Source organism: Nilaparvata lugens, chromosome 7 (genome assembly GCF_014356525.2).
Source record: "Nilaparvata lugens isolate BPH chromosome 7, ASM1435652v1, whole genome shotgun sequence".
Taxonomy (NCBI): domain Eukaryota; kingdom Metazoa; phylum Arthropoda; class Insecta; order Hemiptera; family Delphacidae; genus Nilaparvata; species Nilaparvata lugens.
In genome coordinates, this window is record NC_052510.1 from 35,720,754 (window position 1) to 35,747,096 (window position 26,343).

General features: G+C 34.2%; 1 protein-coding gene and 1 long non-coding RNA gene across 2 annotated transcripts; one reads left to right on the forward strand and one right to left on the reverse strand.

Moving 5' to 3' along the window:
- Window positions 1-1,284: 1,284 nt before the first annotated feature.
- LOC120352392 lies at window positions 1,285-4,267 on the reverse strand. Its single transcript, XR_005571819.1, has 3 exons — window positions 4,129-4,267; window positions 3,123-3,280; window positions 1,285-1,745 (listed from the first exon to the last, which is right to left on the reverse strand). It is a non-coding gene; the product is annotated as an uncharacterized LOC120352392 (long non-coding RNA).
- Window positions 4,268-14,920: 10,653 nt separating this feature from the next.
- On the forward strand, window positions 14,921-17,101 carry LOC120352391 (protein ALP1-like). Its single transcript, XM_039432635.1, is given in 2 exon segments — window positions 14,921-16,535; window positions 16,538-17,101. Coding segments are annotated over 2 exon segments (852 nt in total). The 5' UTR covers window positions 14,921-15,970; the 3' UTR covers window positions 16,825-17,101.
- Window positions 17,102-26,343: the final 9,242 nt, after the last annotated feature.

Here is a 26,343-nt window from a genome sequence, read left to right on the forward strand (position 1 = left end):
AAATTTTACTTAAATCCACAAAAATTATACTCATGTTAAAATTCTAAACGGCAAAACATCAAGAGTCGAGTCTCTTCTCAGCCTGAATCGCGTAAGTGTGAGTTGAGCCTAAAAGTAGACTCAAATCAATTCCATTCACATGGAAATAAATCCTTAAGTAACACACTTTCTAATGTCATAGTTTGCCTTGTCAGTTTTGGAATCATTTGAAGCAACGAGTGTTCACTTTTCAATATCCAGGAGCTGTCCAACTGTTATTATCAAATATGTGGAATATCCGCAAAAAATAATTAACTATCAAACTTTACTTAAGAAATTTCAGAATAAACTTGAAAATTACAATTTTCAATATATTTTCCAAGCTTCCAAAATTGTATTTTCATTTTTGTCAAGGTATTATTCACAAAAATAATAATACATTATTATTGCAAATTTTCAATTCACAGAAGAGGTAAGTTAGGATGGAAGAGGAGATTAACCCTTTGCGTTCTTATATCCAGAAGCTGGATACTGCATTTCTCACTACAGCTCTGAACATAAAAGACATAAAAGGGTGCCTGCACGTCAGCTCTTATATCCAGCATCGCTGGCTACCCTCTTTTTCTGCAACAGCTCTCTTCAGAATTTCCATAATTTGTCGTACAGCTCTGGCACAGTAGAAACTCTCAAAATCTATCAAACTGCAGTATTTTGTATTTAAATGTCAAATTGTTATGTTAAATTTACAAAGCTCAATTTTACTTCATCATATTGTTCATTTCATCTATTTCATGTTTTTTGATAAGCCAATACAAAAAAATCCCTATTTTATTAATACCTCTTATTAAGGGGGTTGGAACAGTCCTATCTTGCCCATGTTAAATTGGCCACTTTCATGTTCCTTTTTCTCAGAAACTGTTAGGACTACAAAGCTGAAACTTTGCAGGAGTGTTCTAGCATATCTCCTCTTGGATTAGACGAGAGGGTTTTCTCATTTTCCACTTTTAAATATAAAAAAAAAATTTCTAATATCATGTTTTTTACGGAAATTTACACACTTTTAATTTTTTTTCTCTTGAACTAAACTATATTTTTGAAAAATCTCTTGTCTAAAGTTGTATTTTAACTCAAGGAATATACACAAAAAAATTCAGCCCTCTATCTAAATATTGGCATTCACTTGTCACTAGATCACTATAAGAATTCAAATTGCCTTTCAGTTTCTTAGCAGAAGAACTTTCAACTTTATTTTGAGTGTTCACATGTGGCTCCCTAGCTGGTGTTTCTGGTAGAGGGAGAGGCTTATGAACTTTCCTTTTTTTGAATATTCTGGATGACCTCGGCATTGTTAATAAAATAACTTGCACTCCACTTGAAATAACAATCTGTTTTATAACAAATCAAGTAAATATACGACTGTTACAATAATACTTTCCACAATACAACTTCTCATTTTCTGTAACTTTTTGGTTATGACTAATTTTGTTTGCAGCTCTTGACAACATAGACATAGAGCAATATTAGTCTAGAGAGCTATGATTAGGTTTTAGGTTTAGGTTCTAGAGAGCATAGGTTTTGTGGCATCTATGTGTTTCAAAATAAAGAAATCCTGCTTATTTTTCATCTCGCTTGGCCTCACTGAAGAATCATAAAATAGCTCGTAAAAACGTTTTCGAATGTTTGGAGTGATTTCTGAACAGCGGTATGCTTTGCCCTTCTTCCCATGGTTGCATTGTATCACAATAGGTGGACCGACAGGGAAGTATCTGAAAATAAAAACCCCTACTTAGTTCTTTTCATTTCTGATGAACCCTAGGGGAACCTACATCCACCTAATAACAATAAAACCCGTTCATAGCAGTTATTGTTCTACCAAATATAAGTTAAAAGACATAGGCCTACCTTTGTTTTTTAAGTTTAGCACGAGGGTTTTTCTTGTTTATACTGGGATAGCACTCCATTATTTTGTCAAAAAGAATCACTTAAACACTATAAAAGTAAACTATCTTCAAGTTTAACCCTTCAAGTGATGAAAGACTGGGGCATATAAATTAATGCTTCTTTTCTCCTTTGCCTTTGTGGAGCAATGGGCACACCTTCTATAAGTTGGAATTTTTTCTGGAAGGTGATTGCCAACATTTGATAACCTGACAGTATTTTCAATTGTTAGTCATCCTAGAGGATTGTTCCTTTTTCTTGCTCTCCCATCCATAGGAGCAAATCCTCTTCTCTTCCTAGTACAATGATCACCAATGAGTTTATTCACAAGAAGGGATCTAAAATGGAGATGTTTCCCTGATTTTACACCCATCTCTCTTCATTTTTTCTGTTGATCCTAATTGTTCCACATCCAAACAAATCTCGGTCACTCAATAAAGCCATCAATCTTAGTGAACTAAAAAAATTGTCAAAATATATACAGTGGCCTTATGAATGATGAGGTGAGGGCTACAACTACATGCTCACCTTCATCTTCTCATTGTCATTGAGGTGTACATAACATAAAATGTTCAAAAATCTTTTCAGTGGCATGATTCAAGCAATCCTTTCTACATGAAAGTTTTCATCCAATGACCAATAGAGTTTCATACAGGGTAATGGATGAAACCCCATAAAAATAAGAATCCCTAGAGAAGCATGGAACTCCTTTTTAGTAAGTTCTAAATTTGAGCCACTTTGTACTGCATATTTGTTTGATTCATTCACTATATGGTCGATAATATCATCATCAATAAATAAATTCAAAATTGATAGGGGATCTTCTACATTTATATTACAAGTTGGGCCAAATGGTCTGGTGAATTTGAAATCTGTAATTTTTCTTGGTTGACTAGCATCTTTAGTCCAGACAATATCTTCATTTCTATTATCAGCGGTTTGATTATTATTAACAGCATCATTATTATGATTATGATTATCATCATCATCATTATCATCATCATGATTCCCCCAAATATCCTCACAGACAGCATCTATTAGACAGGGTTGCTCTCCTGGTACAAAATCTGGGTCTAAATCTGTGTCATCTATATCTTCTGAATCATCTGAGATGGTTGATTTGCTAGTCGAAGCTTGAGGTTCAATTGTTGAGTCATCCAACAAGGGAGCCAGTAAAGATGAACTTGAGGAATCATTTGACTTACAGTATCTTGATCTGCTAGTTATTCTGCTTTGTGAGTTGGTTACTGTGGGTGCAACATCCTCTGCATCTGAATCTCCTCCGAAGTCAGACAAGTAAGCTTGCTCATCTGTGATTTCTTGCATAGATAATGCTCAACTGCATGGTCGTCCAATGTTTCATCTGCAACATAAAATTAAAAACAGTCATAATGAATGTTATGAACAAATTGAATTAGAGGATACTGGCTCTGAGAAAATATCTATTACATTACTATATTCAAAACTCATGTATTTTGGTTGGTTGTTATACCTACTAATACAAAAATCTTACTTTAGATGTCATATCAACTTATGTGCTAGAGTAGCCTACTTTCTCCAACCAGAGAAGCCTATATCCAACTACATCTGTATTCTCCATATTATGGCATTGTAATCTAGATATTCATGGTTTGTTTCACCAACATAAGTCAAGAGAAAGATCCAGATCAAGCACAGCTGGCTCTATGCTTTAGCATTGTTCTTGACTAATGCTGGTGAAACCCACAATTAGAGTTCAATAACACCCTTTACAAAACAATTTCGGACAAACTGTAAGCAGGAATAGAAACACTACAAATGATTGAAGAATTAGACATATGGAACATATAATAACATTGTCCAAGTAAAATTCAAAAGTATGTAAAGTGAGGTGAAAAAAGAATTGAGATTTTCAGTCAGCTTGTCATTGTAATCCATAGGGTACCGTACTTATTCATTGTTGAATAACATCTTTGCCAAATCAGTTTCAAGTAAACTGAAAAAAGTGTGTGGGAATCAAGAAATACAAAAAATAAATAATAAATACCTAAAATTACATTTTCCAATAGAATTTTTTTTAAATTCGGTTCTCAAAAACAAGACTCAAATTCTAACCTCAAAAATTTCTAGAGCAACGGCTCACTTCTACAGTAAATATTGAAGTACTCAAGAGTTTAGTGATATTATAACTAAGAAATATCATTATTTAGAGATATCATAAAAGATACTTACCCATTATTTATGAGATATATGCCATTCATCAATAATTTCTGAAGATCTGAATTCGGTCTTGCAATTTCAAACACTGAAATGCAGCAACAGAAGAAACGTTGGAATAATAATTTCCCACTTGTGTTTATTTCTGTTGAACAGCTGACAACTATGAGATGTATGGGCCTTGGTGGCGGCAATTTTGAATGTTTCAATGTTATAAAATGCTTCTGAGAGAAGTGGGAAATTAATATCCCAATTAATTTTACCGTCATAGCCTTTTATATGTTGCAAGTACAGGTGGGAAAATATTATCCCAATAAAAGGGTTAAAACGATAATTACAGTCACAAACGATAATCACAGTCACAATGAATAGTTGCCAAACATAACCCCTAAACGTGACAGTTTTACAATCAGCTGACTGTTGCCTGTGCGCAAGCGCCGTCTTCTAGGATGTGGCTGTTTTTGAAACTGACTCCACTCTCTAGCTTTTGCAACTAACCAAAGCACAGTGTTGCAGCTTGTTTTAGCATTGGATCTGGATATTTTTGAAACTAACTTAATGCAGGGTGCATAGATAAAGTACTCAGCTACGCAAAACTGGTCTTAGCTCAAAATTTATGAATTTTTTGGATGTAGGCATTTTTGAAACTACACGACTCATATATTCGTGATTAGATAAAAATTGTATTTATTTATATGGTACCTAAACATGCTCTTCAGTTTCATTACTTTTTTTGTTGGAAACTTTAAAATTGGACATGTTACCTTTTTGCAGCAGTAAACAATCATAAGTCAAAATAAAAGTATTATCTTCTTGGAAAAAACAAGTTTATTTCACACAATTTTATATGTGAGTGGATACATATATTCGTGATTAGATAAAAATTGTATTTATTTATATGGTACTTAAACATGCTCTTCAGTTTAATTACCTTTTTTTGTTGGAAACGTTTAATTATCTGCAGTAAGTGGTCAATATCACATGTTGCTATTAAGGCTTTATTAAATGTGTAGAAGTTCCATTCCTACAGTAAACGATACATCTATCAATGTAAACTTCATTCAGCTAATAAAACGAAAAATGAAAATTTTGGACAAGTGTCCCTTCTGCGGTTAGCAATTCATATAGATAATTTGTAAATTGCTTGGAGTCAACCATCAAATTTAGAGGTTACATTACAACGTTGTTTACATTATTGGACAGCTGTTTTGAATGGGTCGACGTCAAACAAGGCAAACGACAGAAGAGTCCTGTGACAGTCGAAACCTGCAACATTCGAGGCCAGCGACGGTAGAAGACTCCTGGAGAAGTGGCCTCAAATGTCGCCTGCGTTAGTCGACAGTTGAGGCCTCTCTAATCTTTGTACAGCCCCGACAGTCGAGACCTGCGACGGTAGAGGACTCCTGAAAAAGAGGCCTCAAATGTCGCCTGTGTTAGGCTACTTTCACACGATAGGAGACGTGCAACTTGAACACTGAACAGTGTTCTCGTTTTTTTGTCGAAGTACATTGAGTCAAATCGTGTCTTTCACATGGTGACTCCTATCCAGGAACCTCGTTTTGTCACGTCTTTTCCCCTCTAGGCAAACAGAGGCAAGATCTAACAACTACGCGCCGACGTTTGCTCAAAGTATGACTCATCACTTTTTCTCAAAGTCTAACTTCCTTAAAAATATAGATAGAAGATTTCTGATTTCGGATTTGGATTCAGCGACCCCAAATTCTTTAAAGCGTAAGTCCCGTTTTCGAAAATATCCGAAAACAAGGAAGTTATGGCTGTTTTTAATAAAGCTTTCTATTATCATATAATTATACGGTAAAAACGAACAGGTACTGAACTATACAGTACGTAAGTACTGTAGCTATTATAATACAACTTACACTGTATTCGTGTAGGAAATTTGGTAGGTTATTTATCTTGATTTCTGAAAATACCCCAAAATAAGGGAGTAAGATAACTTTGAAAAACCAAAGTTTTCCTGCCGATTGAAGAAACATTAAAAATTAGTCTAAGACATATTATGTCTTAGAATAAAAACGTGTAACAAATATCAGATCACTATTCAAGCTATCAAGCTTTCCATATCATTCTTTAATAAAAATAAAACAAGATTCCGGTTTCAAAAGCATCAAAGTCGCCAGGCTGGTCTGAGCTATTCATGACTTTTTTTCAGTATGCATTATCAACTCAGCAGTTCTAATACACAGTCATCACTACTTGGAATGCCATGACATTTTCTATTCTTCCAATTCCTATTATTACCATAGATCGATTTAGATCAGCACAATGTTGATACTGTATGTTCATAATAGATTTTTCTGACTGTAAAAAGAAATAGTCAACAATTGCTGGGAATTTAAAGTGATATTCAACGATTTGAAACTGATAAATTGGATTGTTGAATGACAATTGAAATTCAGTGAATTTTACTGTACAACATTCCTTTTCCTCCTATTTTATTGGGTGAAGAGTGGAGATGATTTATGATTTCATATTTGGATTCATCTTTTCAAAGTTCAATATTTTTTTGGAAAACTAGAACTTTAAAAAATTAAAAATGTTTATGTATAAACTTCTCAGGTGTTCAAAGACTTCTTAAAACCTTTGCCTGTCCCTTTGTGAGGCAGGAGTATTATTATCTTAGTACGTACTATATAATCATATGATAATGGAAAGCTATATTAAAAACAGCTATAACTCCCTTGTTTTCGGGTATTTTTGAAAATAGGACTTACGCTTTAAAGAATTTGGGGTTGCTGAATTCAAATCCGAAATCAGAAATCTTCTATCTATATTTTTAAGCAAGTTAGACTTTGAGAAAAAGTGATGAGTCATACTTTCGGCGTAGTTGTTAGATCTGTCGGCTTATTCGTAAGATCCCCATGTGAAAGTACAGGAGAGCTGCAAAATATGAAATATGATCTTCCGTAATATGATATTCCAGGAGCGAGGTCTCTGCCGTGTGAAACTGGCCTTAGGCGACAGTTGAGGCCTCTCTAATTTTCGTACAGCCCCGACAGGCGACCTTAGAGGACTCCTGAAAAAGAGGCCTCAACTATCGCCTGCGCTAGGCTCTCCAGAATGGCACACAGCACCAAAAGAATTATCATTTAATTAGTATGGATTTACCAGCAATTGAATAATATATTATATCCCATTAGCCTATTCCTTCCATATTATGGATAAGTATTGCAACTTTACAACTGTAGATATACCTTAGATGCTTCTTCATAAAAAACTGGTAAATACCGTTTTGATACTTGGATGTCAAATTCTCAGTACATAATAGATGTAGGATATTATTCTACAAATCAATATCCTGTTACAAATCAATAACTTTTATTAATTTCACACATTTACATTTTCTTGATCTATACATTGAGCTTTCCTTGTAAAAACTAAACTGTTCATTTATTTCATTAACGATGTTACTTATGAGATTAATCACATGATAACTTTCATATGTTGATAACATCATACGTCGAAATAGAATTACCATCGCTACAATCTCATATCTCATACTCGGCCATTCTGACAAATTGGCTTGCTCTCAAGCCATAAAATGAATGAATATGAAAAGGATTACAAACATAAACAAAACATGTAAAATAAAATAAACAAAACACACATCAAGATGAAACGAAAGTGAACAAAACATAACACTGCATTACACGCAACACTGCTTCATAAGACTGACTTTCTTTGGCTGTTGGGGGTACTTTGAATCGCTTTTCCATTAATTTTCTTCTCTCTGTTGAGTATGCATCAACTCATACATATTCTCTATTCTATAATTATTCTTATCAATTTCACTTTTTCCAATACTAGCCGATATTTCTTTCTAAATTCATACCTTGACTTCCTTCCATTTCCACATCTTTCTCATCTCTCCTCATTTTTTGTACATTCTCATTCCGTTCTCCAAGTTTTCCTTAATTTCATAATTTGATTCAATTCCATTTTCCTCTCCACTATTCCATCATCACCCTCTTCCTTCCTCTTTTCACAATTTCCAATGTGCAGATGATTGTGTGCTACAGATTATGAATATGTAGCCTAACATAATAGATGTAGGATTTTATTCTACAAATCAATATCCTGTTACAAATCAATAACTTGATTTAAACTGACATAACCATTAATACTTTCAAGTTTTTGAATATCAATTTTCAATAATTCTCCACTGCAAGGATTTGACAGATTATCATTACAAGAAATCAGATCAAATGCTTGTAAATTTTTAGATTGATTTCACTATTGAAATCTAGGTTTTAAAAAATGTTCCAACTTACCATGGTTAGAAATCAACTCCGCGTCAAGACTAACTTCTTGATTGTGATTATAGTTACCACAAACTCTGTTTCGAATTTTATGACACCAAAAGAGATTCTAAGAAGAATTCTACGAATTCTATGAAGATGAAGATGATGCATAATAGACAATGCATGATAAACAATCAACAATGAAGATGATGCATGATAATGAGAGGTAAGTGTATGGAATTAATGAAGCGGAATAGGTTGGAATGGTATTGATAGTATTTTTAGATAGATTCAACTGCACTTAACCATTAAAATACATCTCAGTTCTTCCTAGTTCTTTGAGTCTATAATAATTAGATTGATGTCAGTAAGCAGAATAAATTCATTTGTATTGGTATTGTGCAGTACCTACTCAAGTTCACCATTTCTGCTCATATTTCAAAAAGAGAAACGTTACCTGAGGCGTCGTGATATTAGCTCAGATATAAATCATTGATCCTGTTAGTTAGGCACATTTCCAATGTCTAAGTTGATGTACAGTAAAAATACATGTCTACTCTATCTGGATCATGAATTTCAATTTCAATAGTCTTAAAGTGTTCAACCGTCATTGCGATTATAGGGAATGTAAAATCTGTTTTTTAGAATGGGTTTATAAATGTTTTTATCAATTCAGATGAGAATTCATATTCATCAATGATAAATTCATCATTGTTTGAAATTGAAATTCATGATCCAGATAGAGTAGACATGTATTTGTACTGTACATCAACTCAGACATTGAAAATGTGCCTAACTAACCTGGGGAATTCCCGAGACATCTAACAATAAACGAGATGTGTAGGAGCAGTAAAACTAGACAATAGAAGGGTTTCGGTGACACTTCTCCAGGTAGAAATAGCAAGTCAGGAACAATGCTATTCTGTACCATCAGTTTACAATGACCCAGAAAAAGAAAGAAATTTCTTGGAAAATAATATCCTCATTTTCTTTAATTTGTCATGTGATGGAACTGTAAATAACTTCCATGAACTCCCAAGAAAATAAGTGGGAAATCCAAATTGAACTGGTTTTTAGAGTCTAAGAAGGATATGCAGAAATTAAAATATAACAGAGGCATATTTACTAATCAGAGTAGGGCTATGGAATCACATTAATTTCGATGTTTTCCCAGAAGAACCCAGAATTGAAACTTGGTCGTTAGAAAGACGAATCGCTCAGAGTGCAAGGATGAAAGAGTATTGGAGGCGAAAGCAGGAGACCAACATAAATAATAATAATGATAGCGTTTATGATAATGGTTAATGGTGAATTACTGTGGTCCTTAGTTGACATATACAAAATGAATGAATGAATAGTGTTGTACATTTCTTTCTTTCTCATTGTTAGTCTAGAGTTTAGGGTTGCAGCTGTCGCGTAATCATTTTTGTAGCATCATGATCGTTGGTTCATAATTATTCATAATATCAACGATACAGCTAACTTCAATTAATTTTTTACAGTACAATTTGAAAAATGAATGAACGGGCTGAAGATGAAATGCAATTAGCATTCGATAATACAATATTTTTCTATATCTACTTGAATCGGCCAAGTTTAAACCGTTCATGATCGTTGGAAAAGGTTATCATGGATATAATTTTCACTTACAGTCCACTGGAAAGATGAAAGTGAAAGTGCAGTTGAGAAAAAGAAAAGATATAATGAAGAAGTTCAACAAAAAAGTTAAGAAAAAATAGAATGAGAGTATGAAAAAGAAAGGAAAATACAGAAGAAAAAAAAGAGATTGAAGAAGGAAGAGGAGTGTGATCCACTAAAATTTATCAGTATTTCCTATAAGTTGGAGGATAGTTGAACTAAGATAGATAGTTAAAATAAGTTAGATAAGAGAGTTGGTGGTGAAGGGAAGTTGGAAGAGATGTGTGAAAAAAAGGTAGATGAAGAGTTGACTATATCTATTTCGAATGCTCTTGTTGTATTTCTTTGAATAAGAGTTATAATACCATTATTAACAATAATAATACAGAACGGTGGCTCTGTTTCAAATCAATGATTCATCAAATTGGCTATTATAAAGGGAAAACTCGTGTTAGAGAGAGATTGTTTTATTCGCTGCTTTTATTAAAACCTCTCGCATTGAAAAAATATTCTGCAGTTATAATTATTGCTGGTATTGAAATATAATTATGTTTCTTATGAAAAAATATCACCGACAAGATCAAATTCATAGAGTAGAGAATTGTCCCAGAAATGCTTAACAAGCTTGAAAATACTGGAATATAATAAATTTGACAAAAATAGAAATAATTGTCTAAAAACATCGAAACCCAATCAGTGTCTAGGAAAGATTGTGGTATCTTAAAAGATTTTGATTGATTACTGAATGTTCAGAAGAGAAATTATATATGTTAGTCAGTTTTTAGCTAAATCATTCAATATTTCATTTTATCGATCGTGTGGTGAGATCTACAGGTCACGATCTACAGCTCAAAAACTGGCACGCCGATAGATCGATTCAAATTTCCCACTTCGACTAGCATTCCTGGCACTCTTCGCAATTGACCAAACTTTTGCGTCAAGGCACATGATTCGTCGACCGTGAAGGCAAGTCGGCGGGCTATTATATTACACTCTTATTTACTCCATTAATTACTGAATAAGACAGATTGATTATCAATTCAAATTTTCTTATTGTTAGTACATTGGGAAGATTACAAATTTAGAGTGTTTATCTGAACTTTTTTTTGAATTGAATTGAATTTATTTCGCCAAAAAAGCACATTACATCATTAAAATAAAATGAAACAAAATGAAAATTTAACTATACAAAAAAACAGAAACAAAATTATAAATTATACTAAATACTTAGGTACAATAGATTAAGTAAATAACTTAATAAATAAACTTGACATAGTACAGTAGTAGGGTACGTCCACAATGCACGCTGGTTAAGCAGGTAGTCAGATTCAGATTTTCGGCGCCGAATATCTGACTCTGGTGTATCTGACTTGGAGGTGTCCAAAGTGCAAGCAGGTTGGCAGGTTGGAAACGTCACCTGCCCGTTTGTGATCAGTGTATCATGGATCTTACAAGAGAAGAGACAGCAGCTTTACTGCTGCTTACTGACAATGTGGTGACGAAGTTAAGACCTGTGAGAAGTGAAGTGCATCCTATTAATAAGTTAAGATCTACTTACGGGGAATACTCACATCTTTTTCCGCAGCTTCTGGCCGATGAGAACAGATTTTTCGAATATTTCAGGATGAGCCCGAACACATTTTATTTTATTCTGTCGAAAATCGAACACAAGCTTACCAAAAACTGGGCGAATTACCGTAAACCGGGGTGAAGTCGGACACTTTTTCAGGTTTTTTAAATATTTAAGTGGTTTATATTAAAATGATCATTTTCATACTTGGAATATAAAATCTACTGTTCTTCCCGGTGCTTTCTATCCCATTTTCATATTTGTACACCAACCCGTTTTTTTTTTTTTAAATCCCAAATTGTGTCCGGTTCACCCCATGGGTTGGGGTGAAGTCGGACACAGGTTGTTTTGCATTTATTTCCGAATTCTGATGACACTAGGGGCTATTTCGGACACATATTTTCGTTTTAAAAAAAAATAGAAAACCCTTTAAAAATAATTAGAAGCATTTATCCATAAAATTCACTATTGAAATTTACTATAATGCAAAATCAATAATGCAAAAAATCAAAAATACAATCAGATAATATGAAGGAATGAATTGAACACATCAGATAATATTAGTATACATTCTTAATATTTACAAAGTCTTCTAGTCCAGGGAACATGAACTTTTCTCTACGCAGTTTTTTGGGTTTCAGTTTTGTTATGATTGATCCAGTGACACAGTTTCAATGTCTGGGATATCAGGAAAACTGAAAGTAATCTCCTTTTTTCCATCCTTCTTTCTTAAAAATCGAATTTCATATTCGGTGTTCTCTGTATCAAGGATGTTTTCGATTCTTCCAACATAAACTTTGTCCCGGTTATCTTCTTGTGTCACGAATTTAACAAGGACGAAGTCACCTTCAGCCTTGTGCTCATCAGGGATGTCGACCAGCTCTTCATGGGAGGTGCCAGCATCACTTTCTTCAGACTCAGATGCAAAGATTCCTTCCTCTTCAGCCATAACAGTTTGCAGGACGTTATGTCGGTGTCATTATTCAAACATGTTGTTGTGATGCTCTGCCCTGGATGGACAGTCACACGTTTCCCACGACTTTTAGGAGTGTCACCTTTTCGTGTCTCCTCCAACTTTTCTCTTAGAGCATCGCACCAATTTGGTGAAGTATCATCTGCTTGCTTAGGTAGCTTCTTGAGCACCTCCTCTTTGTCTAATGTGATTAGACCAGTAGCCCTAAATCCAGCAATGATGTTCGCTCGAAGTTTGTCCCCCATGGATTCTATAGCTTCACGCAAAAGTCTGGGGAACACAGATTTTTGCACAGCACCTCTGTTCCTCTTCTTCCACTCTCCTAATGTGCTACGCCAGGCAGCTTTCATGCTTCTGAAAACTGCAACATCCAACGGCTGGAATAAGTGGGTAGAATTTGGCGGAAAGAAAACAAAATCAATGCCATTCAGCTTACACAGTCTTATAACCTCAGCTGAGAAGTGACTGGCTAGGTTGTCACCAATCAACAACTTTCTCCCCACTTTGTCACGAAAATAGACGAGGGCCACCGTGATGAACCATTCCTCGAACAGGCGCATGTCAAACCACCCACTCTTGCTACATCCATATCTCATTCCTGGGAGACCACCCTCTATCCAGGTGGGGTACAAAAATTGAGATTTGTACACAGTGAATGGTGGCAGTAGATCACCCCTCCCATTTACTGCCATCATAACACTAGTGGAGCTTTTAGAGTGGTCCATTATTCTTTCTGGACGGCGGCAGCCTCGACGCACAATTACTTTTTTGGATCCGGGGTCATCGGAAAAATTTGTTTCATCGAAGTTCACCCAATTTTCAGGTGGAATTGCAGCACTTCCTTCAGGCTCAAGAGTTTTGTCTAAGTGTTCAAAATAGCTTTTTACTGCCTCAGCATCAACTGCTGCTCTGCACCTCTTGATGTTCTCCGCGAACCTATTGGTCAGTTGGGGGTGTCTTTTTAAAAAATTCCAAGTCCAATCCTCTCCAGGCCTATTGTCTTTGAAACGCTTCACTACCCTACCCTCCCGGTTCAGAAAAGACTGCACAACATCTTTCACGTCTGCAGCGTGTAGTGGGTAACCCCACTCTGCACATACAAGGAGTCCATCCATCAAACATTGTTCATCATTGTTTGACAAAACAGGTTGTCCCCCCGGTTTACGATGCATTTGTCCTGAATGGCTTCTTTTCAGATAATCTGATAGCGTAGACCTTGGGACCCCATGTTTCTCTGCAGCTTTACGTATCGTTAGTAATCCAGTCTTCACCTCTCTTACAGCTTTTAGAAGTGATTCTTCACTATATTTCTTGTGGCCAGTTGGCCCAAGGACTGGCTTATATTTCCTTGTCATGTTGAAAACCCTTAAAAAAAAAGAATTTTGTCAATGCCTAAACTACACAATATTGACATGTTGTACTCCACAAAAAATATTTTTGCCCCCCCCCCCCATTTTAAAAAAGTAGGTCACGGTACGCCTCCGTACCACTAAGCTAATAATAATGAAACATTACACTGTAACTCATTTTATCTAAACATAAAATAATGAAAAAGTTCACAATATTGGCATGTTGTACCCCCTTCAAGAAAAAGTTATTCTACTCCCCCCCTCCCAACAATAAAAGTTGATCACAGTACACCTCTGTACCGACATGCATAGAATAGGTAATAAAAATGTAGGTACACAATAATGCATTAGCTAAACATAAAATAATGAAAAACTACACAATATTGGCATGTTGTACACCCCTTCACTCATAAAACATTTTGCCCCCCCCCCCCAAAAAAAAGTTTGTCACGATACCGTATCTGTACCGCAATGCATAGAATAATGAAAAATTACGTTTGTTTTGACATTTAAACTTTAAACACCATTTTACAACCATTCTTGGCATGTCCGAATTCGCCCCTGAAAAGTGTGACTTTTCAGTATTTATTATATAAAAAATACTAAAAAGTCGAAAACATAGAATGTGAAAGTTTGGTTATGTAGCTGAGAATATGTATTATCGAAGAAAAATAAGTGCAAGCTTCAACTTACTTTGATATCGATGATTTGTGGAGGTTTTGATCAATATAAATGTAAATCAATATTTTTGGCACTTCAAATTTCTATTTATTCACTCGAAATATCACGTGTGTTGGTTCTTAAAACATGTAAACAACATTCAACAGCTTACTGCCTTCTCGAGTCACCACTTTTTGAGGTTATATCGAGTGTCTAATGCCTCCAAATTCAAAATCAGTAGACGCGGGTAGCTCTGTCCAACTTCGCCACAGTAGTCCGAATTCACCCCGGTTTACGGTACCACAAAACCCCTATTCTTCCAGAGGAGAGACTGCATATCACGTTGAGGTATGCAATGAAACAAATTTTTCTCAGTTACATTATTTATTATTTTGTAATGAGAAATTAGAAAAAAAACATTATTTTAATTGCATTACTTTTAAAATCAGACTGAACATTTTAAATTGTTAAATAATCTAATAATAGAAAAATACACAGAACTTGCTTAATGTGTTAGTTGAATTGCTCATAACTAGGATTATATAGGTTTGATGACTCTGTGAATTTCGTGCCTCCTGAGAACTCCCCTTGACTCTGCGGAAATGTTCCTTGGGGGGATGTCATCATTGATAGTTGGTAGTTGTTGTTGACAGATGGCGGCCTGCTGTCATAACAAGAGCTCGCTGTAGATGGCCTGCTGCTTGTATACTGGGCGATCTGGGGTAGATTGGTGTGAGTGTTCACCAAAAGCAAACTCATCTACAATTTGCTGAATCCGGCTCCGAAATCTAAGCTTTTTTTCTGGGGCAATTTTTGAAATGAACGGCAACAGACTTTTAAAAAACATCAAATCATCATTTTCAGGTTCCTTCTGAAGAGCATTTTGTATTGTAGCTATCTTCTGTTGCTCCAGCTGCAATATCTTTTCGTTGTACTGTAAATTGCCCATCACTCACTTCCTTTTTTTTTGGCAGACTTGAAAGTTCCTTTGGCTCGTTTGAAACAGCAGAATGGACGTCCCCCAAGTCACCAGTAAGCGGTTCTTCCCCAGCTAGAGAACTTCAGTTCCGGCTGTGTCTTCAGTTTCCTGATGATCAAGGACAATGTTTTCCTCATTTTGTTGATAATTTTCTTCTTCGTTGACGGAAGGTACTTTTTTTAAGTTGCTTGAAGATGCTCTAGGTCTAACTACATCTTTCAAAAAAACCATAGCTTTGAAGTAAGGCCATTTAGGTTCACTTTTATTTTCGGCTGTGTCCCCCGATCTTGCCGGCTTTATTTTGCTGCACTCTACGCTAAATTGATCCCGCAGGTACTTCCACTTCTTCCGAAGCACAGGTTCTGAAACCAATTACAGTTTGTTATATTGATATAAGGAATTTGTTTCAGGTTTTTGTCAACGGGTATGTCATTTCGAGGATTGGCATTCTCTTTTAGAATGGGAAAATCTACAGTTGCTAATATTGTTAAGGAGACAGTTACGGCAATATGGGATGAATTGCAACCACTTTATATGCCTACACCATCAGAAGAAGATTTTAGTAAAATAGCTAATGATTTTGCTGAAATATGGAACTTCCCACATGTGATTGGTTGTCTAGATGGCAAACATATCAGAATAAAGTGTCCAGATAATTCGGCTGCAATGTTCTTTAATTATAGAAAGTTCTTTTTTATTGTTCTGCAAGGTTTAGTGGATGCATCCTACAAATTTATAACTGTTGACGTTGGAGGTTACGGAAAGCAAAGTGATGGTGGAACTTTTCTTGCATCCAACTTGCACAAATTCATTGAATCTGAAGATATAACATTTCCAGAACCTAAAATGGTGCCTAATACAAATGTCCAAGCTCCTTTTGTGATGTTGGCTGATGAAGCATACCCGCTGCTGCCTCATTTAATGACACCTTACAAGAGAAAGAACTTGGACCCCACGAAAAGGAATTACAATAAGAGACATTCAAGAGCTAGAAAACAGTTGAGTGTGCGTTCGGAATCCTGTATGCAAAATGGAGAATACTTTCAAAAGTACTAGATACGGATGTCGAGTTGACAGAAATGATGATTAAATGTGTATGCGTTATTCACAACACAATAATAGATCGAGAAGGCTTTCAAAGACATATGACAGAGGTTGAGGTCCTAGGGGAATCATTGGTGTGTCAAAGGGAAGGCAGGCAATTGGACAACGCAAAGGAAATCAGAAACACGTTTGCAAAATTTATTGAAAAATATCCGCTTATCTACAAACACAATTAAAAGTGTAAGGTTTTTGTGTCAATGTAACTGCCTTTTTTAGCAAAACTTTAATCAATCAATCATGTTCACATTCAATCGATCAATGTTAAAAGTGTATTAACTACTGACATAAAATGTATATATTAAAATTTCAATTGCAACTGATTGTTTTTATGATATGAATTATCCTTGTAAAGACGTATTTTGTTAGAAACTGATTTACAATTATTTGACATTAAACTTTAAAAGGGAAACATTGCCTTATTTGTTATGCTTATTAAAAAAGAATTCACCTCTTTTTTGTGATTTTTTATTATTGTTTACATAATTTTATGACATTTTACTCTTGATATTTTTCCCCTAAAACTGCTCATTTAAAACAAACGAGGTGCTGAATTTTTGGAATTTCCAGTGTTACCAATCAATAGCCTCTAAAGGTGTGGTTAGGAGAAAAAGTCTTAAATTAAGTGAACAATTCAAAAACGTCATGAAGGAAGGGCATTTACCTTAGTAACAAAATTTTAATAAGCAGTAATAAGGTGAAGTTCCTTATTTAAAATTTGCTGTAAAATCATTTGTTACTAAGATCATAATCGTGGCCGACTTAAAAAGAAACACCCTGTATTCTTGGGAATACAGCTGAAAAAGTATTGAGTTTTGTATACTGTGTTTGTATAATTTCAATACTATCATAGCTCATTTTCGTAGAAACAACTTTGTTATCTACCGGTCTTGTTTGGGTTAATCCCGTGTTATCGGATGGGCACGTTAAACTGTCGGTCCCGGCTGAAGTATGACAGTCGTAAGGCCCATTGACGGCTTAAATTATATATTCAGGCGGTGGAACATTCCCGAAAGGGAACTCCCCACCAACAAAAGCCATACGAATTTATTTATTTTTGGGTTAATAAGGTTAGCTTTTAAAGTGTTGTGGCCAGTTAAGAAAAAATATATAAAGTGATGCAGTGAAAAAATAAATGGCGGCCATTTAAAAACTTTGAATTAAAATAAATCGAAATAGGTATAACTTAATATTTTTAAATATCTATCACATCTACTTACCATCAATCTTCATTTGTGAGGCGATTTTCCTCCAACAAGCATCAACTATGTTCCCATTAGAATGTTCTTTCATTCGTTTATCCCAAACCGGTGGATTTAACTGCACTAATGAAATTAGTTCTTCTATATCCATCACTAACAACTTATAACTTACAACTTATAACAACACGAACGGTCCGACTCGCAGGTTATCTGAAACCAGAATGAAAAATTCATTCCGGTAAAAATCTGACTCAGACAGCCTGCTCGCAGGAAATCGGCGCGCTGGTGCACTATGGACGCTTCCGTTGACCATGGGAAAGTAAGCGGGCCGAGTCTGCCTCTATCGGCGCCGACTGTCTGACTCAGAAAACCAGCGTGCATTGTGGACGTACCCGTAGAAGTAAAATAAAATGTTCAGTCAACTTCATTAGCAACATTTCGGGTGTATTTTTGAAAAACACTGTGAAAAATATTTTTAAGGAAGAATGTTTAAATAAAGTTGCCGATTTTTCAAATCAACTTCCTTGATTATATAAGAAGGTTATTACTCTGATCAACGAACTATGTAACCTTTTTCGATTCTCTGAAGCTAATTAATTCTGTAACTTTTAAATTTTTTTGATGTTCACTATGCATTGGAAAATGTTCTATGTCAATAAATGAACTTTTATATCTATTAAGTTCAGCATGTGAAATGAAGAAACCCACATCTTTCCACCCTCCAATTAAGTTTCGTCAACAAAGGTGGTCAAGTCTTATTAAATTGGAAAGAGCATTAAGTTCACCTGATAGTATGTTTGATATGATATACATTCCAGTACTTGGATGGTGGTTCCTAAACATATTTGTAAGTAATGGGAATCCATTACTACTGCATTATGCCTCCTTCATTGACAAAACTATATATCTATCTATCTATCTATAAGAAGAGATGATGTCTGTCTTTCTGTCTGATTAAGCTGTAATTCTTCACAAAAATGGCCTGTATACCGACAAGTGTCATAGGCCTATTTTCGTTCTGAAAATCCTTTAAAGATAAGCCCTACGATCCTTCAAAGTTCATATGCTTTTTTCATGAAGGAAGTTTCCATTATTTGGTTTTCAACAAATCAGATGTTATAATCATTACAAAATGTATTCCGTAACATCTATTGAACACTAGATAAAGATGCTCTATTGACCCATTAGTACAGGTACAGTCTGGTATCGCAGTAGGATGTGTCCTCAACTGTCATTTGCAGCAAGCGACTCTCTAATTTTTGTACAGGCCCGACAGTCGAGACCTGCGACATTCGAGGCCAGCGACGGTAGAGGACTCTTGAAAAAGTGGCCTCAAATGTTGCCTGCGTTAGGTGACAGTTGAGGCCTCTTCAATTTTTGAACAGCCCCGACAGTTGAGACCTGCAACCACAGAGGACTCCTAAAAAAGAGTCCTCAAATGTCACCTGCGTTAGGCGACAGTAGAGGACTCTTCAATTTTCGTACACTCCCGACAGTCGAGGCCTACGACCGTAGAGGACTGGAAAACAGTCCTCTACTGTCGCAGGCCTCTACTGTCGTCGGTCTCAACTGTCGCGCCCCCTTTTGAATGCAGTCAAAAATTAGTTGAAACGATTATTTGTACTACTGACTTTATGTTTGAGACAAAACAAAGATATAATTACTTCTAAAACTAATAATTATTGTAAATGGGATATGAGTTTCAAAAAAATGAAAATATTTATTATTGTTAAAATTATTTATTGATGGAAATGTACAACATGTTAAATATTATAAAAGCGAGCAAGATCAAGCATTAACATTGATAAGAGCAGTAATATTCATTTTCATATTCATTTTCAGTTATTTATGATTATAATAAGAATCTTTTGTATAAAATTTTAATATTATATAATTATTATAAAATCAACCGAATAGATTGATATAAGAATCTCTGTGATCAGTTCAAGCCAATCATAGGTCAGAAATATAATACCAAACAGGGATGACATTCAAACATGGTATTCTAATTTGTTATCAGCGAATAGACTGGTCTTATCATATATGTGGTAACACATTGTACATTGTATAAGGGGAAATATGAAGAAAATTTATTTACTCATAAAGGCAGATAATCTAAGTTTAGTTATTGTAAAACAAGAACTATTCTCTTACTCATCTCTGACGTAATGTATACGTTATACAAATCTACCAATAGCAGAATTTCCATGCAAATTAAGTAAGACAGAACTGTTCAGCCAAAAGCTTAGAGAAGCAAGACACACTACTTCCATTTTGATGCTGTGACATCTTAAAATTATTGAGACCATGAAATAAAATAAATCTAAGTAATAGAAGATATTATTTTTTTCAGAGGCTAGAAGAGTATCAAATGTACTGTTACCTGATAGCAATGAAGATTACACTTATCAACAGCTGTGACTGAGATAAGATCACCGTTCTATACGGCATATTTTGGAAGAATTATTTATTTAAAATTATAACTATTTTATTGCAAATAATTTGTAAATTGTTTATAGTCAACCATCAAATTTGGAGGTTACAATTTTGTTTATGTTTGTGAACAGCTGTTTGAATGCAGTCAAGAAATTAGTCAGAATGAATTATATTTTGTACTGCTGAACTTACGTTTCAAAACGTTGATATTATTACTTCTAAAAACCAATAATTATTGTATTAAGGATAAGAGTTTCAAAATAAAAATATAACTATTATTGTTAAAATAATTTATTAATGGAAATTTACAACATGTTAGATATTATAAAATCGTACAATTATAAATTTACAAGCATTATCATTGATAAGAATTATAATAATAATTTTTTGTTATTTATTAATGTAATAAGAATCTCTTGTATGAAATATTAATATTATATAATAACTAGCAAGAACCCGTGCTTCGCAAGGATCTATTTTAAAACTTGACAAAATGAAAACTTGACGTAATGAAATTTTGAAGAATTGAGAATAGGCCTAAAACCATCCTTGGTTAATTAAGAATCTATAAGCAAAATTTCAAGCTAATTAGTCCAGTAGTTCAGACGTGATGATGCGTCAAACATAATTTTCCTATCCCGTACGTGCATAAGCCAGCTCTTTACTTAATATAATTATTATAGATATAGTTAACGACTGTAAGAGATAGGACTGTGGAACAGAATAGTGGTGAAACTATGATAGCGCCAGAAGTGTCTCAAACACAATAGTAGGTACTACATTAACTTTTTGAAAGTGATTTGAAAAAATGTTAAAACAAAAGAACTGAATCCTTATCATTCTACCTTCATTTAGAGAGGCTTTTGTTTGAGCCGAATGGATACCTATTTATAAAAAAATGAATGTCTGATTGTGTGTTTGTTTGTTCCCTGTAGACTTGAAAACTACTTGACATAACGGCATGAAACTTTGGGAATATGTTGTGTGAATATTGGGGATGGTTTCTGAACAGAAATTTTAATAGGGGAGCTAATAATAATTATTTATTAATACATTTTACAGACATATGTTTTCGAAATTTTGGGCCGAGCGGCTACTGAAGAACGAAAAGATGATCATGATTCAAGATCGTATTGTGATGATATGATTTAGCATCTAAAGTTACCAGCTGTAATAAACATATCACCCTGTGATAAATTATTGTGTACTGGTATTAAAACGGTAGTTTGGAGTTGAAGTGTAGTCGATTGGTACCAGCTGTTGATAATGGTTCCTTAGAAGACCTATACAAATAATTATTATCACTCCCCTATCATTGAGAAACTGGAAAATGTTGAAAAAAATTATTCACCTAATGAAAGAGAGTATATATATGTATATATTATTGAGATGTATATATATATATATATATTGTATAGTATATATGTATAGTATTCATATTGCATTCATTAATTACTGAAGAATGAAAGAATAATTTACAATTTTTTGAATTTAGCTTAGCTTATATTCATCCTAAAATGGAAAGAATATGGAATTCTGTGTGATTCATCGTACATCGCATATTGCCTGGACCATATATCGACAATCTACAGCTATGAAAACATTGAATATTTTTCTTTGAAACACTGATATAACCTTTTTTTTTTAATTGAAAACTTTACTGATAGATATTACTACCAATTGATTGAGAAGAATAATATGTTTTCGGAATAATGAATGCTGCATGACTAAGCACATAGGAGGTCCGTATTGAGATGTAAATGAACATGTTGATTGTCAGATAAATTTCATGATTCACCAAATAAAGTCAAGTGTAACATGAGATACATTGGCGGTGCGAAGTTCGCTGGGTAAGCTAGTATGTTGTAAATTAAGCTTTATTATTAATAGACAACACTGAAAAAGACAGGCTCAATCACCAGGAATACTATAAATCTGTCAGTTTGTCGGGGCTTAGCCTTTTAGTATAGGTAGAAGAAGAAGAATAAGAGAAAGAAGAAAGAAGGAGAAGAGGAGTAAGAAGAAGAAGCAGAAGAAGAAGAAGAAAAAGAAGAAGAAGATAGATTATTATGTTGCTTTGGCCTGTGATCTGTATAAATATCCTGTAACAACTAAAGGTGCGTCCACACATGCCGAACCGAACCTCGAACCGCGCAGCAAACCGTGCATTCCTCCGAACATCTTGCCTTTCAACGAACATGAGCATAATTATGTTTCATAATGTTAAAAATCAGCTGTTAATCATTCACCGTACCGTACTCCGAACCATTCGCCGTGCCGCTTGCCTCTGTTCTAACTGCTCGCCTCACCTCACTCAGAACGCTGAACTTTTCAGCCAATCAGAGCCCTCGATACAATTCGCCGTGCAGCTCGCTCCACAATATTTTGGCTATCCATCACAAGTGGAAAACATGCGAACATGAATACAGAAGTATGGGCAATTTTTTATTTGATTAAATTCATGTTTTGAAGAATTCATTGTTACGAATGATAAATTGATAGGAGCTTATTAATATTTTCTAATTCAAATGAAATAACTTCTTAAAAAAATAATGATTGGATAAATACCAATATTGAATTATTGTTGACCAAGAACTCAGTACATCGACAATTCATTCAACTAATTCTGTATTGATGAAATTATAATCATTTTCTCTATTGATAATCAATTTCATCAACTAATCATCAACTAACTGAAAAAAGTACTTCAATTTCCATGAATTTATTAATAGAATTATATAAATCTAAAGTGTAGGTCATATCTAAATTCACAAAGAGTTCGATTCTTGTTGGCAAGATAGATGTTATTCAATGCAGAAATCATTGTTATTTTACTAAAAGATAGGATAAAATGAATACTGTAGTTCTTTTTCAGGGGGAGTTTTGACAACCAACAAAACTCATTTTTCATTTGAAGAAATAATATCAAAAAGGTGCATAGGACTTTTTTGTTCAGCTTGCCAAAATACCCCTCATTTCAATATTAAAATTTTTGACTGATTGTACAGTGAGTCAATCATTCTATCAAGGCTTGAATAATTTTGAAATGTTAATTAAATGAAAATGGTAGAGAATAATTATCATGTAGATATCAACACCTTTATTTAAAGGCGTATTAACTGCATGCGTTTTCATATTGCCGATACAGCATTGATAAAACTGTAGACGTTCATTTCGCAGTCTCAAAAAACTGTTCTAGCTGAAAAATTAATAATACATATGCCACGTGTTGGCTATACATTCCATCAGGAAAACGAAGTTCAAAACTATGGTTTTCCTAAACATATGTTTTTGTGATAATTTCTTTGATGCAGCTGTTTCACATTCACCATTATAAATTATACAGAGTTTGTGAAAATAAAAATATTTATTGATTACCAAAACAATACTATTATTATATTAATGATAATAATTAATTATTAAAACAATACTTTTATTATATCAATAATAATAATATTATTGAACATATTTATCAATATTATCAGAACAATATTATTGAGGTTGAGTGGAATCAGGTAGAAAGCAATAATAGAACAGATGTTCTTTTTTGAATTTCTATCATATTATTTTGTTATTTCCAATGATTACAACATATGTTAGAATATCACATGTCAATAAATAAATATTATCTCATTTCCATATGGCACTCACCTTACCATGTTCATAACCTTACTTAATAGGATCCTTTTTCATCCTTTGAAACCCTTAGAGGCAAACTATCTAGAAATCCGTTCTTAGTGCGCGACTAGCATGTTTGAAGAATATTTTTGCAAAGTTTCAAGTCTGTAAGACAATTAGTTTGAGCTGTAGTGTGATTTTACATCAAAATTTTCGAAAAATGCCCTCTCCTGGACCCCCCTGTGCTCCTGATCGAAATTTTTCTGCATAGATCTAATTTTTTTTCGTAGCTGAACAAAAAAGTTTCTCATGACTTTGCTGTGCAATGAGCGGTTAAAAAGTACAAAATTTTGGGGGGGCCCCAGCTCCCTCAGGGGGGCAAATTTCTGAAAATCCTTTCTTAGTGGATGTTTTCAGGCTACCATAAACAATCGTGCAAAATTTCAAGTTTTTAGGCTCAGTAGTTTGGGCTGTGGTGTGATTTCAGTCTGTAGGGGCTTAGCCTTTTATAAGTATAGAGAAGAGAATTACTATAAAATCAACCGCATGGAATGATGTAAAAACCTCTGTAGGCCAATCATAGGTCAGAAAAATTACACCAAAAAGGGATGATATTCAAACATGATATTCTATTTTTGTTATCAGCAACTAGAAAAGGCCTTATCATATGTGGTATCACAATAAGGAGAAATATGAAGATAATTTAATTACTAATAAAAGGCAGATAATTTAAGTTTATTTATTGTAAAGCAAGAAATATTCTCTTACTCATCTCTGACGTGATGTATACGTCATACTATTTCCACCAATAGCAAAATTCTATGCAAAGACGGAACTGCTCAGCAAAAGTTTTTCGAGAAGAGAGACACGTACTACTCCCGTTTTAATGCCTTCACTGTAAAGACCTTGTTCTCAAAGTTATCATTTTTCTAGTGAGATTCTTATTTGTTAAATTTATGTAATTTAAATGTTAGCCTATATCTGAGGCAATGTTATTCGTTATATTTGTAAAATTATTCTATCAATTGATTACTTTCATGAATCTAAATTTTATTATTCATTTTGTATTAGTGAAGGAAATAATTAATTTATAAAGAAAATCTCCCATGTGCTGAAGATTGAAGTTGGGACGAACCATCGAATCAAAATTAATTCAAAAAAACTACCATACCAAAAAGGATCACGTGAGTTTTCTTTTTCATTTTATGGTGCCCCACCCTTCGCTTTGAAAAGTACAGAAATTACTGCAATTTTTCCTTCGCTAAATAAACTGGCCATGTTGAAAGCGCTATTAAGATAAGTGTACTGAATTATAATTGTAAGTTTTGTGGTCGTTTAACTGTCCTTATCTGCCTGAACCACGACCCTGATTAAATTTCACACATTGTAATATTTTCTAGTTAAATCATTTGGAATTATAATTTATCTTTGAGAATTTTTAAACTTTGTAAAAAGAACGTGCATAGCACCAATTCAAATAAGCCTGTCAGCAGAAAATTATTCAAAACCTGTTTATCAAATCTTGAAATTGTACTGTTTATTGATTATTATTACTGCTCATTATATTTCAAATTTAATACTTTATTTCCTGAGTTCGATTATTTCTTTAGCCCTTCAGATTTTGTGTTTGGCTCGTTTGTACTTGTTAAGCACCAATCAAAAACGATCATTGAAATAGTTAATCCAAATTTGGTTCAAGGAACAGATCTAAGTGGAGGTATTAAGTGGGGCCAGATCAAGATCATACGTTCTCTGTCCTTACCTGCTAATATCTCAGCTTCTATCTGTGCCCTTCATCGACTTAGGAATAAAAGCTCCTACCACAGAGCAGAAACAGTTACAGCGTAAAGAATCATACAATAGAGCCTAAAACTTGGAAAGATTCTGTCTGCAAAGTATCTTCCGAACGGCATTTGGTATATCAAACCTAGTCTAGACCGTCGGAATTTATTAGTGGCGCAATCCCGCAAATTATATGCACCAAGTTCCTTGCTCGACCTGTTTGATTTTATGCACTGTCCACAATTCAGGTAATAATTTAAGGTCTTTGAATCTGGTGTCTAGCAATCGCTACACTACGCTGACGTATACTTGCAAAGAATATTATTCTCATAGAGATAGTCATTGAACAGATCAAGGGTGTGCAGTAGTTTATGCCTCCCGCGATTTGGACTATAAAATTGAATCTTATATTGAATCTCTCAGTCTGGTGTTCAGTAGAATTCATACACATACTCATAAATTCGAGATTACAACACCGAGGGTTCAGTGTAAGATTTTATACCTGTGTGACGGCATTTAAATAAGGCCACCCCACAATGCCTTCACCGTAAATACCCTTATTTTAAAAGTTACCATTCTTCTGGTGAGATTTTTGTTCATTCAATTTAATGTATTTTAATGTAAGCCAATACTTGAGGCGATATTATTTGTTACATTTTA